Source organism: Parasteatoda tepidariorum, chromosome 7, assembly GCF_043381705.1.
Source record: "Parasteatoda tepidariorum isolate YZ-2023 chromosome 7, CAS_Ptep_4.0, whole genome shotgun sequence".
NCBI classification, from domain to species: Eukaryota; Metazoa; Arthropoda; class Arachnida; order Araneae; family Theridiidae; genus Parasteatoda; species Parasteatoda tepidariorum.
This window is the reverse complement of record NC_092210.1, coordinates 71,924,623-71,944,137: the sequence shown is the minus strand read 5'-3', so window position 1 is coordinate 71,944,137 and position 19,515 is coordinate 71,924,623. Positions and strand designations below refer to the sequence as shown.

The 19,515-nt window shown below is 29.5% G+C and overlaps 1 protein-coding gene across 2 annotated transcripts; it reads left to right on the top strand.

Annotated features, from left to right (window-relative positions):
- Positions 1–3,714: 3,714 nt before the first annotated feature.
- On the top strand, positions 3,715–18,970 carry LOC107436219 (ferredoxin-2, mitochondrial). 2 transcript variants are annotated; one of them, XM_016047843.3, is made up of 6 exons: positions 3,715–4,202; positions 7,396–7,516; positions 9,694–9,800; positions 11,519–11,606; positions 13,321–13,373; positions 17,520–18,970. In XM_016047843.3, exons 1-6 carry the CDS (start codon positions 3,983–3,985, stop codon positions 17,612–17,614), a joined length of 684 nt encoding a protein of 227 aa, XP_015903329.1. In that variant the 5' UTR covers positions 3,715–3,982; the 3' UTR covers positions 17,615–18,970. The 2 variants fall into 2 exon arrangements, with proteins under 2 accessions (XP_015903329.1, XP_015903330.1); XM_016047844.3 differs by having other exon boundaries at positions 3,718–4,184.
- Positions 18,971–19,515: the final 545 nt, after the last annotated feature.

Below are 19,515 nucleotides of genomic sequence, written 5' to 3'. Positions count from 1 at the left end.
TTTGATAAATACTAGTCTAATTTAGATAGTAATGACGAGTTAGTTAAACTTCAACTCATTAAACAAAAGCCGGGCTTATTGATAGACATTGAAATGAAAATAAGAGACAATCTAGTGAAGTTGATGAAGCAATATGTGAGGCTAAATTTGATGAATGGGAAACATACATTGAACTTTGGCGTCTCTTAGAACAGAAACTTATAAAATTTGCAAGTTTTGAGAAAGAAGATTCTGTATTTGGTGAGAATACTTTGCCAAAAAATACGTTGTTACTTTATCCCAAAATTCAACTTCCAGTTTTTAATGGAGATATTTGAAATTGGTTAAATTTTTGGGGACAATTCAAAAAAATTGATAGCGATTCCAATTTAGATAATAATGATAAATTTCTCGTATCTATCATGCGCCATGGTGAAAGGAAGCGCCTCTCTTCGTGAGACGGAAGTGACGTCATCACCCAAAGTCAACAGGAGCTTATTTATGTCTCAACCAGAAGTTGCTTATTTCTGCCCGATTGCAAACCGGAAGACAGTAAAGAAATTTAAGACTTTGTTTCCTGTGGTTAGGATCTTCCAACGGATTTACATCATTTGCTTGCTGCTGATGTGCAGCTGAAAGGCCAGCTGGAGTTGATACTGATCTGTACAGGGGAACACTTAAAAAAAATTCATATACATTAGGAGTTCCCTTGTCTTCTGGATTGGGTTCAAAATTGCAAAGTTACAGAGTAAAACATTAGTAGTCGTAAACTCAAAATTGGGCCGGTTGTTCAATGATGGTTATTAAATTAAATTAGATTATTTCATGTAGAGCCGTGGTGGCTTAGAGGATTGAGCGTTCGCTTTCCAATGAGATGAACCAGGTTCAAAACCCAGAAATAGTCGATACGAAATCAACAACCGGCTAGCACCGACCACAGTGCTGACGTAAAAAATCTTCAATGTTAGACTAATCCTGAAGGCGAACCGGGTTCGAATCCCAGTCGAGACGAATTCCGCATTCGGCTTGCACCAACCACAGTGTTGACGTGAAATAAGTGTAGACGGGTCCTGGGTTAGAGTCCCCTTGCCTTCAGGCTATCCGTTGGAGGTTCTCGTGGTCTTCCTCTTCATGTAACGCAAATGCGCGTTAGCTCCATCAAAAAAGTCCTCCACGAACGCAAATTGCTCCCAAAACTCGAGCCAAGAGTTCCCTTGTCTTCTGGATTGGGTTCAAAATTGCAAGGCTACGGAGTTGAACATTAGTAGTCTTAAACCCAAATATGGGTCGACCGATCAACGACGGCTATAAAATTAAATAAATAAAAAAATTGTTTCGTGTTTATTTGCGCACAAATATATCTTTGTAAATAAGTAAGTTGGAGAAACTTAAACTTTTTCCAAAGGAGATAGGCTGGATTAAGACAAACACAAACAACTATAAGCATTCACAATTTGTCTGCTAAGATTTATCCCAAATAATTTTTTGAGGAATTTCGAAATGCTTTGTTTTAAAAATTAGGTTTCAGGCTTTAAAAAATTTCACATCTTCGTGATCTGTGTTATATAATATGCAAATTGTTCCGTAATGACCACCTTTAATTTATACAGTCCAAACCTTGATGTTACGAACTCAAAATGAGAATGATAGCGATATTTATGACAGCGATATCGAAAATCAAATATTTTTATCGTATATCGAATACTTTTAACACGTATAAAGACGTAAATTTAAAAAGTGTATAAAGTGTATTTTCTCAAAAGAAAAAAAAAAGGAAAAAAAGAACCTTCTTTTAAGCAATGTTAATGCCTTTGATTTTTCAAATGACTTTACGTTTTGCTAAATTTCCCTTGTTCCGGTAATCTCTTTTGAAATTCTTTATTTTTTTCAATCATCACATATGATTAGTAAATTATAGTCAAGAGTATATGCGTCTTCATAATTATTAGTTTCTCAATTAGCTTCTTAATTAGTTCAATGAATTGACAAGTTCTTTACTTAGGGCATTCTTATCTGCGCGTACATATACATATCTCACACATGTCTACATCTTTTGCGTTGACATTTCCACTTAATAAATTCGTCAGCGTTCAGATTTGTGCAGGCGGCAACTTGCATACGCACATGCAATTGTGCAGTAAGAGTAAGTTTAAGTACTAATTCTGCATAAGCTTATACAGTAAAGAAATCTTTTTAAAGAACATAAAAAAAAGAATAGATTCTTCTTTCAAAAGAATTTAATTAATTGATTCAGAAAAAAGAGTTGACTGAAATATAGATTCGTTCGTTTTTCGCACACATTTATTGGCAGTACCTGTAGCTCATTTCGATCGCTTATGGAAGATCGACTTTTCAATCTATGGATGGTTACTGAATTAAAACAATAATGAGCTTCTTAAAACCGAAAGAAATTTAGAAAACTCCCGGTGTATCCCTCTGTTTATGTTATGCTTACGGGGTGAGGAGTGAACAGGCTAAATATTCTAGGAAGTTTTATTATTGTGATCTATGTTTAAATTTGCACGTAATTTTACCATTCATAAAAGTTTACTATCATTTATAAATTCTAATTGGTTGTGAGCCTGAAAAAATTTAAGAAAATTAATATCACAACATAATTAAAGTGTGTAAGGTTTCCCACGTTTTGAGGGTTTTCCCTTATTTGGTTATATTTGTGTGAAATATCACCGTTAGTCATTTTTTGGGGTTGCATCTTGCAAGGCATCGCATGCTTGTGGAATCTTCCAAATTTTTATGTTGTTTATTTCTTTGAAATTTAAATTTAAAAACCACTTTCTATTCTAAACACTGCAAGTATAATAATATTTGATGGCGCCTTTTTCAAGCTTAGGAGTTAAAATCAATCGAAAGTAGTAACCCGGAAGTCTTACAACCAATTTTAACCACTAGCGCCATATGTGCTTAGCTTTTCGTCCCGCAGTGGGCTGGTCGTTAAGACACGGTTCCCAGCAGATCACCGAAGTCAAGCATTGCTGGCTGCGATCAGTGTGCGGGTGGGTGACCACTTGGATCAGTCTGCGTAGGGACCGAGGGTGTGCGGTATTGGTCCTCGCTAAACTGTTCTACCGTAAAGTGCTCGACTTCGCGTGCAGGTCATTGGGCTACCGAAGCAGGGGTGCCATCCCCTCTGCAGAGGATCATAATTGTGATGGCTTGTCTTCGAATCATCCTTAGGGATTAACTACTACTACTGCTTAGCTTTTCACGGTCAACTATCCATTACGAAACATATTTACCTTTTTGCCGGGGCCTTCCTGGTCGAGAGATATCGCCCACAGAACGCTGTGCAAAGCGTGGAGGTAGAGGGTCCGAATACCGCCGTAACTCATTGAATTGTTTTTGTCCTTGTAGTTCATTTACGTCGCACTAGAGCTGCTCACATCACAATTTTAATCCTCTGCAGAGGGGATGGCACCCCCGCTCCGGTAGCCCAACTACCTGCAAGCGTAATCGAGCACTTTACGGCTGAACAGTTTAACCAGGACCAATGCCGCACACCCTCGGTCCCTGCACAGACTGAACTAAGTGGTCACCCACCCTCACACTGACCGCAGCCAGTGATGCTTGACTTCGGTGATATGCTGGGAACCGTGTCTAAATAACGATCAGTCCACTGCGGGACATCGAATTGTTCTATCTGTACTTTTTTGACAAAGGCTTATAAGCCTAAATAGAGCTCACAAGCCTGCAAATGTTTGTAGTAGTCTTCAATGAAGTAGAAAGAAGCTAATAGAAACTTAATAAACAAAACAAGTTAACAGCTTGATTTAATTTCGCAATTTTTTTCAAACAGTTTAAAACTGTGCCCTGATGTCGGCGTTTTGCTTTTATTATTTTTACCATTAAATGAAAAGATGAGACCGTGCAACTTTCTTTATAGCATTCATTCAGACCAAAGGATTTGATTTGAATTTACTCTTAACCTTTTTAATCTTCCCATAATGAATTAACGTATTTTATCTTTTTCTTCTTACCCTGAAAGATGTTCTTTTGTGTAGCTTTCCTCAGAAACATTTTAAATATTGCAAAAATATCAAGTTCTAGCTCTTCATGTTTATATTTTCATAAGTTATGTTTCAATAAGTCAAAAGAGGTCTATGTTTGTTGCCAAATAAATTATGCTTTGATGAATCTATTTTCATCTGCACCTCAAAGAACACTTATGAGCACGGTTTATTCATTAAGTATGACATTCTATGCATGTATATTCTTTTGATATCTAAATAATTTTTACTGTACAGTTAAGAATTTTTTTTCTCCCTTAATACATTTGAGAATTACTCCGTTGTTTTTCCACTGCTAATAAAATATTTGAATTGTGAAAACTACTAATTTTTCTAATATTTTACGGGTGCTCTTAAATGTTTCAAATTTATGTGAAAAAAGTTTTTGATCAAATATGTTTCATATATATTATTGGGCAAATTATATGCTTAAATCTTTGGGAGATATTTCCGTATCTGATTAGTCGCTACAACTGCAATTACCAAGGGGCCAATTAGATTTTAAACTTGCAGATTTTTTTTAAAAACAATGTTCAAGTTTGCCCTGGGTTGGCTACGAGTTGTGGGGGGCGGAGTTATCGACCATGCCAACCGCCATCTATCAAAAGGTACCTCTTGATTGAATCAAGTTAGCATGTCTTATATAATGTCTTATATACCAGTGAATCGATGTTTAATATTCGTAGTGGTAGTTACGCCACAGTGCTCCCCCACTAGAATTTTATCAGGGATATAATTCGATGAACAGATCTCACTAGTTGCTGTACTGTTTTGAGTGCTGAATGTGAGAGGTGTATTAATTTCACAGACGTGGAAGCTCCTGTGTTGTCTTTAGCAGTCGAGTGTATGCTAGCCGACGTTGTGTGTATGTTTGAGACGAGACTGAGCAACTGCGCGAGGAGGTGAATGATGCATTCACAAATAGCAAGTCAACTGTTCAATGTGGACTATCCATCAAAGTAGGCGTTACAGTCAAGAGATTGTGAAGTAGGCGTTACTGCATGATCAAATCATGTCTGGGTCACCAATGTGGGGGGCGGAGTTATCGACTATGCCAACCGTCATCTATCAAAAGGTACCTCTTGATTGAATCAAGTTAGCATGTCTTATATACCAGTGAATCGATATTTAATATTCGTAGTGGTAGTTACGCCGCAGAGTTATACCTTTCGAGTTAGTCCTTTTCTGTGATGTTTTTTTTAATTTCTCGCGCGCTGCCAGCTAGAAGTTGCCAAGGCTTCGTGATTATTCTGCCAAAGAGAAATATCCCTGATATTTATATAGAGTTGATTAGTAAACTAAGAGCAATGATTCTGAATTCATCAATAAATTTGTACAGTGAAACCTCTCGGGAGTGAACACTCTCCAGACCACAGCAAAACGGTCGCTCTTTGGAGTTACCTCCATTGAACTAACAGTATTGAAGATACATGAATTTCAGCAAGTGATTTTAATTTCATTCTTTGTCATTTTCTTTGTGCGTAAGTGCCAGTTGTGTTTGCTTCTTGAAAACCGGATCGATGAATAAAACTTAGCATCAATAAAAATTTAATTGTTGTGTATGAAAACAAATTTATCAATTATGAATGATATTTTATTGAAATGATTATGAAGTATGTTTTTGTCTAAATTAAGCTGGCGTTCAATTTTATATTATAAAAATTTGTTAGCTTTAAAAAAAGAGGTTTGCTTGCTTGATATGTTTAGGTTTTTTTTCTAAAATAACTTTTTTTTCCAATTTAACTTTGAACTCAAAAAATAAAATTATTGAAATAGCATCGTCTTTAGTGCGCTCTGACTGCAACATAAGGTTGTAGATCTTTTTTAGATTGTCAAATAGATCTCTCTAAAGCACTCACAAAAATTTAAAATACATTTGAATCTGTTTATTCATGCTGTTAATATTTTTTGTTTTGATATTTTTTCATGTTTCCTTATTTGACCTGTACCGCATTTGGTGCAGAGGTTTACCCCGTCGCTAGGAGATGTTTTGATGGTTCCTCTTAAAGGTTTTCCTTATTACAAAATGAATAAAAGAAATTCTCTGCCTCCTTAAAATTGTTGTAAATAGATGAGATCGCTACACAGAGGCGTTCTTTCTTGAAGGTTTCCCTGTATCATATTTTAGTTAAAATTAATGCTCTTTAAATGGCTTAAAATTCTACAATTTTTGATAATTTACATTAAAGTGTTATTTTTTATGATAAATAAAATTCCTTTCATTAAATAATTTATAAACCCAGGATTATGTTCGCAAAATTAGGTTAATTTATTTGTATAAAATATAATTCTTGATAAAATTAAAAATTTTTTTTGAATACAATTTTCCTTCAGGCAATACACACAAAAGTTGCATTAAGCATTTCACCTAAATTTTGAGCTTTTTTTTTGCCTTGTATGTTTATTTAGACTGAATAGTAAAATATTCACCCAGGCACAATGGTTTCTTATTTAGTGTGTTTTTAAAATTGTTCAAAAAATATAAATCAAAATTTGAATGAAACAAAAAATAATCAGCAAGCAGACATGAAAAAGGAATATAAATTCTCTTATTTGATATATTCAGTATTTGTGTCCCTTGTTGACATAAAATTTAACAAAATATGTTATTATAATTTTTTTTATTATAATTATTACTCATCATTTCAATCTTTTATTATCATATCATAATCTTTGACTATTATGCATCCATTTCTAGGTAAAAGTTTTTCATTATTTCAATACCTTTTGTTTTATTCAGAAATATTTGGAGTTTAAATAGCTATTTAATGTATTCTGTAGAACATCATCTACTAAGAAGGTACTAAAATTTTCATTAAATTTAGATGGTAGTATTTTGGTGCATATATGCACCAAACCTCCAAATAAACATAGAGACCAACTTTTATGCTTCTTGTTTCTTTCTTGGATTTCTAAATTTAATTCAAATGATTTTGACAACCTTTACATATAAATGAAGTACCTATATATAAAAGTGCATGATAATTATACAAAGTTATATTTGAACTCTGAGCCAAATAAAAAAGATATTTTTAATTCTAATTCAATTTTTATTTTACTACCACTGGGGAAAATTATCCTTGGATAGACTAAAAGTAGGCAGTTATGCATAAGTTTTTTAGTTGTTGATAAGTTATAAGTTTTTGTGTATATGTAGGAAACACATCATATCTTTGTATTGTAGATGTAGGATACACATCAGGTAAACGTTGATAGGATTTTTTAAAGTGAAATTTTTTGGGTCTTTTATTATTGCAAATAGATTGTAATTATAATTATTCTGAAAAAACTTTTGTTTGGGAAATGTTGATAGTATTTCTGTTGAATATATAAAAGATCTTGTCCTTCAATATATTTTTGACACCTAATTTCTATGATTATTTTACTTTAGGGAATTGTCACTCATTTGATCAGGGAATAGTCACTCAAAAAACTTCAAAGGCTGAGCAAGAAACATCCATGCAGGCAATTTTGTGTGATGGAGTAATAAAAGAGCAAGTTCCTGATGAAAAGTATGTATTAAAATATTTTTAATAATAATCAAGTTGCATTGTTAAATTTTTTTTAATTTCATTAGGAAATTAACTGTAATATTACCCATCAAAATCAAGTTATTATTTTTCATGGGTTTTATTTGAAAACGTTAAATTAAAGATTTAGAGACTAGAAGCAAACGGTTAAATTTTATCTTTTGTGTATTTAAGCAATATTTCTCATTAAAATATTTTCATTATTTAATGGTCTGTTTTTGCTTAAAATGCTCACAAGGAGTTAAAAGAAATGTGCACCATACACATTTTATGTTTAAAAAATATTTTTAAATGAATAAAATATGAGTAAATTGTCATTAATGTTCCAAGTCTTCATCACACATTTCTGAATTTTCTAAGTAATTTACTATATTATGAAAGTGTTACAGAGAGAAATACATGCATATTCTGTCTACTTGAATATCTATCATCAATATTTTTAGAATAATTTTTATATTTTGTTCCTCATATTATTTTGTATGTGTCCCCAACATTTTAGTACTTACTGTCCCAAGTATGAAAAGTTGCAAAGAATGCTCTTACAGAACGGTAAAGTTTAAATGCAGTACAAATTCTTTAAGAGGCAAAAAGCTTAATTACACCTTAAAAATTCTGTTTGACTTTATTGACTGTAATTACTGTGTACCTAATTTTTTTTCTGTGCAAAAATTTTTGATTTGTGCAAAGTTAAGTAAGTTACTTTTATAAAATATGGATAGTTTAATTTAGGAAATGAAATAGCTTTTTTTATCTATATGGCAAAAACTATTGTTTTGTAATTACTGTCTCTATCGGAAATGCACTTAAAGGGGACAGTATTTACTTAAAAGTCTGTAGTTACTATCGAAAAAATTTAATGAGATTGATTCTTATTTAGTTACTTATTTTGATTCTTATTTAGTTACTTTTTTTTAAATCAGATTTCAAACAATGATAAAAAAAAACTATTTTTATTTGGCTATAATTTATATTTATATTATTGAGATAAAGTTTAAATAATCTACTTAAACATGTTTAGATAGTTCTGAATGCATTCGGTTTTGTGTTCTAACTGTGTTTGAAATTAGAAAATCAAAACATTAACTTTGTAAAAGGAAAATGAACAGCTAAAAGTATATACAGTAGGGAACCGATTATCCGGAACGATCGGGACCATCGCTATTCCGGATAACTGATTTTTCCGGTTTTCTGAATCACTACAAAAAGCCGTTTTTTTTATTGTTAAACCCAACTAAAAAAAAATATTAGGAAATAATCTTAAAAAGAAGAAAAAACGATGAAATAATACAGTAATGATTATTTCTAAAATGATGGTATGGTAAACATCTTTCAAAAAAGAAAAAAAAATTTAAAATCTTATGAGGAAAAATTTTTTTTTTTTTNAAATTATATATATATATATATATTGTATATATGCATTATTTAAAATTTAACTGGTTTTTTTTTTGATTTATTTTTTAAGTTCAAAAGAATGACTGTAATACAAGTAGATCTTAAATTGAATAGGGTTACAATACCTTATTCCGTTTTTGACATGCGAAGAAAACGGTCTTGAAAAAAAAGTATCAAAAGTGGATGAGGAAAATCGCTAAACATCGGGAACAGGCGCAAAACTAATCAGTTTCCGTTATTATAAGATTATTAATAATTAACATCATGAATTAATATTGTTTTGCTATTGTGTGCATTATTTATCCACAAAGCTTATCCATTGTTGTTGCCACAAAATGTCAAATTGGAATAAAACATGTCAAAGTTTTATTGACAAAATGAGTCTGCAAACTCTGAAAAATATCTATTATTTCTGCTCTCGTACAGATAATTTTTAGAAGAAATTTAATATTTTTTGGAATAAGCCTGGAAATTTTGTTATGTAGTTTTTGTTATGAAACTCTCATCTTAAATATTTTTTTTTTAAAATTATTAAATCAAGATAATTGCTTGGTTTATTCTAAGAATAAATCAAAGAAATAGTGTAATAAAATTATATCAAAATTTTGAAAATCTAAGTTTTCAAAATTTTGATGTAATTTTTCTAAATTCAATCTATTTATAAATTATTTGTTAATATTATCATTTTTTGAGAGTATAAAATTTTTTTCTGTCTTTAAATTGATTTGTTTATTATTAAATTTTTTCCTTTTTTTTTCTATATTTAGAGTTAAAATCTATTTTGAAACTGCGAAAGGAGAAAAAATTGAATGTTTTGCTTGTGCAAATAAGAATGTAATGAATGCTTCAATAGAAAACGACATCGCCATGCATGGTAATCAAAAATTTTTGCTTTTATTTTAAAATGAAAATTTCATTAATGTCACTTACAAGAATAAAATAATCTGTAGTACTATTTGCAGGAAACATCTACCATCCAAAATTAAAACAAAAGTTATGAATTTTGTTTGTGATCAAAATTCTACAAAAAAATATAAAAAGCTCAAAATTCAGAAGAACTGCTAATTTTAATTATTGCATATAATCAAGGGCTTTTAGTTAAATATTCATGTTTTCTTTTAAGTTTCTTAAATAATAGTATTTAAATGAATATATTGTGTACCGTCATGTGGGGCTACTTTGTGCAGGATTTCGCAGTTTTTGTACTTTGACATGTAAAAAGACTATGTTAATTCAAACTTTAGTAAAATTTATCAATATTATACTCATAACTGGACTCAGACGAGTGAATTTGATCAATATTGGCATTATTTGTATGTAATATTTAAAAATAATAAGTCAAAACATACTTTGCACAAAGTAGCCGCCAAGTGGGGCTACTTTGCACAAAGTATCCGCCAAGTGGGGCTACTTTGTGCAGCAATAAGAATTCAGTTTAATAATCATGTTTTTAATTGATATAAAATTGTTAAAAAAGTTAATTGTTGACATTTTTAATAACGAAAACATAAAGATATGTAAGGATATTAGTTGGAAAATAATTTTCAGCATTTAAAAACCATTTTTTATAAAGAATTTTTTCTTAAAAAGAATGTTTATTTCAAAACATTTGAGTTTAAACAAGAGGAAACCATATACATTTTTGAACATTGAAATGGATGAAATTTCAAAAATAACAATTATTACATATTCATTAACATTTATAATATTCATGAATTTGAACATAACATGCTTGAATGAACATGACAGAACATGTTCTTCACTTTCTGTGAAAGTCACCTGATGTCCTATTAAATATATTTTTCTGTGTTAAGTCGTTTGATTAATTCATTAGAAAAATCTTTGTGGAAGGAAAATAATAGTTTACCAGCACGTTTCACGTGTTTCTTGTGAATTTTATTAGAGATAGTATTTCTGTGGATTTTGTACTTCCGAGAAGCTTCTACAATCGACATACCACCAGCAACTACTTGCAAACATTGTTGCAGCTTTTCTAAACTGCAATCATGGTAGTTTCTCGTTCCAGGTATTTTTTTTTATAATGTCTGACAATTTTTCTGTGAAAAAAAAAACGAATGAAACTTTGCACCAAGTAGCCCCACAGTGCATTTTTTAGCATTTTCCGTTTATTTGTTATTAATGTAAAATTTTTTTAACGCTAACATGATATAATTGTTTATTAGTGTATAAATAAAAAGTTTTGCACTTATGACAATTGTTTCACAACGTCAATTGTTTCATCAACGTTTGCATTTCACAGCTAAAGTTTCCACGCACACTTTTCGACGTCCGACGTTCTTGGAAAGTTTTTGATATTGGATAAACAAAACACACTCTGAGATTGTTTTAAAATTCGAAAAAATGTTTGTAGTAATAGAGGAGACTTCTATCTTCAAATTCCACACATTTTTAACGTGAAAAAAACATAATATTGAATAGCAGCACTTGAAAAGTACCTAATTCGAATTTGCACAAAGTAGCCCCACATGACGGTAGGTTAATAGTTTTCAATTTGAAATTATTAATGAGTTTATTTGTTAATAATTTCCTTAAATATCTTTTTCTTATGATTGAATTTTTTATTTACTGTAGGCAATTGTAATGGTGAACAAATTTGCAGTGTTTGCCATGTATATACAGATGAAAAGTATCAGGAATTTATGCCAAAAATATCTGAAGAGTAAGATATCAAATAGTTTGATTTGCTTTTTTTTCTGAGTTAATTACTGATAAGTAAAAAATTTTCGATTGCTAATTACTTAATATGTTTATGATGATTGTTGTTTTCAACTTTATAATATTGTTAATCCTTAAACATTTAAACTTAATGTTAAATTTATTATAGGACGTTATGTGTCCGAACAAATATGTATGTCGGATTAGATCTTATCTTTGCTTTAGATGTCTTATTTCTGAACTAAATTATTTGTGTTATGTTTATAGTTTTGCATTTTTGTACAGTTATAGACAACTATTGAAATATAGCTTTATGCTTGAAGAACAGCATCTGTTGCAGTTTATTTTATTTGACATTTTTTTTAGAAATATCTTTACTAAAAATAAAATATTGCATTTATAAAAAATAGTTCTATTTTATTTTTAGCTTTTTTTTTTATTTAAAAAAAAGATTGTTTCTAATGTAAAAGGACGAGAAATTCTACCAATGAAAATTTACTCCCTGTACACATATCTATAATCACATTTCAAGATTTCGTTCCTGTACTTTTTTGTTATTTCAGTAACATAAAAATGTCACTTAATCCGAAATGCTATTGTATTCTGTAATTTTCTAAATAAGGTCTTGTTGTATAAACACACAAATTATAACCAGACACCTGGATAATTGGGTATAAAAATTAGAATAGCTTTCATGCCATTTGCTTATGTCACAAGTAATTTTTCTTTAACCAGTGTTTTAGTTGGATACGAGTATTTTCTGTTAATATTATATTTATGGGGATCGCCAAATACTGCCCTCCCTGATGACTAAAAAAATTTCCTCAACAACTAACTTTTTCAATATATTATTCTGCTGCTTATGTTTGAATTATTGTGAGCATAAGGATTCATTAGGAAAAATGTGTTAAAATTGATTGCTTATTCTTTGTTGGAAAATTGAATTAATTGATAGGGTATTTTAACCCTAAAACTTAAAGGCTGACTTAATATTTATATCCATATAATATTTGTATGAAAGGCAGCAATATTAATTTAGCTATTGCTTTAGAATTTGTTTCATTAAATTGCACAAATTACTTGGCGTCCACTTGGTAGAATATTTTTTTTGGAACTAAGGAAATTCGGTAGTGAGATGATACACTGATACTGCCATTTTATTTTACACAATTTATTGTGAATAGCCATGGTGGCTCAGGGAATGGAGTGCTCGTTTTCCAAAGAAGTGACCCAGGTTTGAATCTCAACGCTGACTGGTCAATACGAATTCTGCTTCCGCTCGCACTAACCATAGTACGAACATAAGCAATATAGCTCTGGCTATATTGATGCAATATTAGAAAGCACTATTTTTTGCAGATATAATCGTGTGAGCTGGTGAAAAGATTATATCTTTTATTTTCCGGATTTTTAAAAGTTTTTTTTTGTTCTTTTTCCCCCCCGTTTTTTGTTATTTTTATTATTATTTTCTTTTTTTCCCTTTTTTCATTGTTCTGTAATTTTTCCCTTGTTTTCTCTATATCCGCATATATATATATATATATATATATAATTACATTTTTTTAGATTTGTGGCTACTAATCTTAGAAAGTACTGAATCTTATTAAGCCAAATTAAATTTTTATTTCAGAACTTAATGGATTGAATTTAGTTTATTGTCAAAATATTTAGAATAACATAAATTTTATGCTAATATTTATTTATTCATTTATCTTTAGTGAAGCTGAAATGTTAGATATGGTCCCTAATGTTCAAGAAAATTCACGTCTCTGTAAGTATTTTTTCTCCTTTCAATTTGTTTGTAAATAAGAATATCTATTACTAGAAATGATTTCTTTTAAAAATATGACGTGTTTAATGCTAATGTTGCATAATTTGTTGAATTATTTATGTTTAATACTTTGTAGCCTTATAAAGTTCTTTACCAATTTATGTGTCTTAAAAGTGTATTCCGCAGTGTTTTCTTGCAGAAGATGCAAGTATTTCACAGTGTTTTCTTGCAAAAAAATAGTGAAAGGTATTTGATTGAAGCCTGACTTCAATCAAATACCTTTCATGATTTTGTTTTTGAAAATTTTATATCAATTTTGTTGATATGTATTTTAGTATGTATTTTAATTATAAATGTGTACAGTAAAGAATTGATCGTCCTGAATCTCCTGGATTCATATAATTTTTTATATCTGTTTTTACAGTTTTCTGGTTCATTAAGGAACAGCAGTCTATAATGCTTTTTTTATTCTAGATTAGACTGTGTGTTGTCGAAAATTTTGGTAATTTTAATATTTCATTAACGTATAATAATTTTACTGTCACCAAATATTTTTACTGAATGTATCTAAAAATAGATACAAATTTAACATTATAGATGAAGAAAAATGAAAACATTTCAAAAAATTGATTTTTGATTGAAGCATTCATTTTACTAGTTTAGAATGTGGCGCTGTTAGTGTAGCACAATGGGCTGTTTTGGACTTCAACTGTCTTCATTGTTTGTTGCAACAAGTGAATTTAAAAGTGAAAATGATTAAATTGGTCATCAAAACAATGAGTTAAAAGTGAACTGCTGTGTCGCATATAAAAATTTTATTACCAATTTTAGTGCTAAGGAACTAATATGGACCATTCAGAATTAAATGTGGAAAATATTCCTTATTTGCCATTAAGATCACAAGAACTTGCCAAATTATTAAATCTGGGATTGAAAATTGATTTTAATGCTAAGTCCATAGAAGAATTTTGTCTCAAAGGAATTTCCAACAATTTTGAAACTGTCATTAAATCAAAGTGTCAATCAAATCTAATAGAATATTGAAGAAATGCTTAGTCCTGCTGTGTTGTCTCTTTTACCAAGATTTGATATTATAATTAAAAATGAACAGACACACCTTTCTCATTAAAACCTGATTCTTTCATATTCATTGTTAAAGTAGTGGGTTTTCTCAGAGTGGTAACCTTCCAAGAGGCTAAACTTTATGGATAGACTGTAGCTAATGTTTAAATTTACCAAGAAATTTAATTTATTTTTATTACTCTATTATATTTATATGTTTGTTACTTTTTAAAATGTTCACATTGTCTTAAAATTAAAGTTAATGACCTAAAACTGCAATAGTATATTACAGTACAATTTAGAAACTGTCAGTTTAACTCACATGTGTGTCGTATTTGTGAAATGCTCATGGGTACCCACAAAATTTCCGTAAAATATTATGGGGTCCTCACACCAAAAAGTTTGAAAAACCCTTTTCTTATAATAATACCTTCCAAACCAAAGTATCGAGAAAGATTAGCTCTCTCCTTAGCAGTTTGAAAGGAAATCTACGAAATTTTCACTAACTAGAGTGCATCCTGTAACAGAATCTGTGGAAAAATAACGTTTGGGTTAACTTGTGTCTTCCCACTTCTGCAGGCTTAAGACTGTCAGTTTATTTGGCAATAAATTGTGTTTGCAGTGTTAAAAAATGTTTTTTTTGTTTCCCAAGCTGCATTAATACAAGAATAAAAGATTAAATATTATAAAAGATAAAATGCAATAAAAATAAAATATAATAAAAATGAAAAAAAATAAAATATAATAAAAGATAAAATATAATAAAAATGAAAAAAATAAAATATAATAAAAATGAAATATAATAAAAATTAAATATAATAAAAATTAAATATAATAAAAATGAAATATAATAAAAATTAAATATAATAAAAATTAAATATATTAAAAATGAAGTATAAAGAAATGAAGTATAAAGAAATAAAACATGAGATAAATTTTTTTTTATTTATTTCAATTAGGGCTTCATTTTAATAACTTCACTTTTCTTGAGCTTATTAAAGGAGCTTTCTTCGTATTGCATGAAATAATATATCTTCTTAGAACATCAATAGCTGCAGCTATAAAAGAAGAAGTATCGACTAAATTTATTATTTCATTTTCAGCATAATTTTCTTTGCCATTTTCATTAAAATGTCTTTATAAAATTCCATCTTTATCTCTTATATCAATTGTTAAAATAACTTCATCACAGCTGAAGAAATTCTATAACTGTACATCTTTCTTTTTTTTCTCTACCCCATTCAAACTAATTTCGTTTTCTCTCCCGAAAATTGCCTTATTGAGATTAAAAAGTTGACCAAAAATTGCATTTTTAAACAAAGACACAGTCAAACTTAAATAGATATTTTTCAGCAATTGAAGAAACTAGCATACTGTTTTTAAGCAGAGAGTGTTGTCAAGTCAAGCCTCATTAAACGTAGATTTAATTGTAGTAATAAAAGTTATTGCAATAAATGTAGTTTTAATGGTTATTTTAGTAAGAAGAAAATTCTTTTATCCAAAATGATCAATCAAATTTTTAAGATGTGGAAAACAAAGATCAACACAAGAATGATGAAACAGGCTTCCTTATTAAATTTACAGCAGGCTATTTTTGAGCAAACTAAAGGGCTGGTAATTATATCTAATATAAACCTCTGATTTTGCGGAATCCGAAGAAATTAAAAGGAAAATTCTGAAATCACGAAGCTCACATGAAAATGCCGCTATTGCTGTGAATAAAAACGTGTTTTTTATTATTTTGAATTAAGCAAGTATATTAGGTTATTCAAAATTAGATTCATCTTTAAATTGGAAAAAACTTTGTACCTATTTGTGCCTAGCATCTCAAAATTTGGAAATTTTGATTTTTATGAAATAAATATTGTTCCTGAGAAATGGAATTTTAAAAAAGTTGTATTTTTGAAATTTGATTTCTCAGGAATTTTGTTTTTGCCAAGTAAAATTACATACTTTAAAATTATGTAAAAAATTGCATACATTATAATTCAGAATTTTTTTGACTATTATTGAATAAAATAATAAATCTTTACTAAAATGTATTCTTTGCATCTTTGGATAAACGAATTTTATAATTGTGTGCAAATTGTTTTTGGTTCACTTAAAAAGTTCTCAATATATAGCAAAGTACGCGAAAAATAAAATTAAAACGATGGAGTCCAAACTTTGAATCGCTCCCCTGACTAAACTGTGGGGACCATGTTTCCAGATTGCGATTACCCCTTATATTTTGGGGTCAGAAATCCAAATCTGTTGAAAAAAAAGTATGTTTATTGAGAGAGAGTACGTTTTTGTGTGTGATTTTGTAACTTAAAACATCGTCTGCACTAATTAATTAGCATATTTGAGGTCAACCCCTTGAACCATTAAGTTTCAGTCCTGGATTGTGAAGAAGATCTGATCATTGGATCAAAAGTTATTCAGGGTACTTCATTTTTTTGGCACACTGTCCATTACTTAGTACCTAAATAAAATCATGACCATTTGTTCGGCAGCTGAAGTGAGCCTTAGTCTTCTATATAGAACATTTCTTAATGTTGTTCTCCTTGTCGCCAGATCCTGTCAGTTCAATACCCATATTATTTTAAAATCTGTGTAACTGAATTTCAGCCATCGAAGTTTTGGGCACCCCTTAACTAGAATAGAACTCATTTTTTACTTCAGTGCATAATTCTTAGCAAAAAAGACTAAAAATTAAATTTCTCTTTTATTAGAAATAGGGAAATTAGTTGAGACATCTTGCAATCCTGTACAGTTTTCCAACTTTCAGTCCTACAACAAGTTTGTGAACTAGTATTTAAGCAATCTGGAGTATTTTATTTATTTATTATTTTTTTTTAAAATCTTTTTACAAGTTTTGGAAAGAGTTTTAAAAATCAAATAATATTGTGTGTTTCACAGTTTGACATCATGGGGCATTCCAAAAAGAGAGTAATTAACGAGCTGATTTATAAAACATTAGTTTTTTTTAACAATAAAAATTATTTGAATTTGCTATTCATTACTTTCTTATGAAATGAATAATTAAATCCTTATTGGTGATTCCATTCTATGTTGTAAACTTATGTAAATTAATTTTTACAGCTTGTCAAATCATTGTTAAAAAAGAGTTGGAAGGTGCTGTGTTTAAATTACCTCACTATAATGGTCCATCCTATGAAGATCCAGAAGAGAAATGATAGATTATTGAACTTTGTTTAATTTAAAATTAAATTATGTTAAAAATATGGATTATATGTGAAATTTCATATTGTTATTTTTAATGATATTTAGTTATATTTTTGTTATTTATTGTAAATAACAAATTGTGGAATTAAACGTAATTGGGAAAGTAAAGTTATGTGTCTTGCTGAGAACTTTTCTAATTAATGTAAAACAATATTTAATATTATATTTATTTGCAATTATGCGTAAAAAACTGCAATTCATTTGTCCTTCATAAACTGTACTTATGAAGAAAAAGGTGTCTAAAGATGAAATTGTACACACAATTAAGAAAACTTGGATTATAATATTAAGTTTAGGATAATTTTTTGGCATCTTAATAAAATGCTTTTGTTGCATGGACATAATATACCAAAATGTACAGTAAAACCATTTTATATAATATCTTAACTTTGTTTAAATGTGTCAATTTTTTAAATGAATTGAAAAATTTTTTTAAAATAATTTTTACTGACTCAGATTTGTTTTAAAACATTTCCCTAACAATGCATGCTTTTTTTTTACCATATCTCATCACCGAACCACGGCCAAACACTTAGCCCTGTTTTTCAGAGCTTTATCTTTTAATGGCCTCAGTAGGAATGCCACATAAGTTAGACTCTAGTCAGGAAATGCAGGCAGCGTCTGAGCTAGTACCTGCCTCTCCAAATTTCCAACCCACAACCAACCAGAGGTCTTGCAGTTATGACGGATTTAACATGCACTTTGGCGGGCACGCATGCTCAGTCGACTGCCAGGATTGAACTCTTGACCTTCAACTCTTCACCAGCAGAGTGAGTCATGCTTTCTCTGACTGTTTCACAAGAGTGTGCTGCCCATTTTTTATCATTAGAATTTTTGGTTTTTGAGAGTATATGTTTGTAATTGATAGATTTGTTTTGATAATTTATATTCAACATGCACATTTACAGAAATATTTAAATTGTTGAAATTTGTGAATGTAAATTCTAAAAGTAATGATTAACGTTTAGGAATTTAATTGTATTTTTCTTTTCTAATATTGGTTAAAAAGTTCCAAAAGTAATTATTTTAAAAAAGGTAAATAAACTACATAATGATCAATATAATTTTTCTAGCACACATTTTATTGTGCAATTACAAGTTTAGAGTCCTTTTATATATCAATAAAATAGCGGTCAGAAACAGAAGTTATTAGCATTGTGTAAAAAATAGTATGAGGATAGTTTGTGCCTTAATAATTTCATTACAGTATTTATTGTGTTCAAGACTTCATGACATTCAGATTTTATGAAAATATTTTTGTATATTGTACTTTAGAAATAAACTTATGATATGCTGGACTTAAAAAATTATTAAATTTGTTGACTTTATATTGTTTAAAAGTGATATTTAAAAAAAATTTTAAAAAACAAATATGGATAAAAAGTCAGAATGTTGCAGGTTTAAATCACTAGCCTCTGACACAGATAACTAAGGTTTGCATCCTGTCAATACCTGTTTGTTTCATATACTGTGTCCCATTTACACTGACTACAGTGCTGCCAATAAAATGACTTCAATTATTGCCCCAAACTCTCTACTTGAGTTGGCTATTTCACAATAATATTTATCAGAAATAATTTCATTTCAGTCTTTTGATATGAGCACACAAAGCTTATGAGACTTATTCATTATAACTATTGTAGCAAATAGGTTTTCTCTTGACAATAACATAATACTGCGTAAGATTTATCCTTATATTACTGCCTCTAGTCTAAGAAGTTATCAAAAATTAACCCCAACCTATTCCTGTTTTTCCCCCCTCAAAGACAATAATGCAACATCTACATAATATAAAATGTAAAATGTGAGCAAAATCGGTTGAATATAGTTTCCAAGTTATGAATTTTTTAAA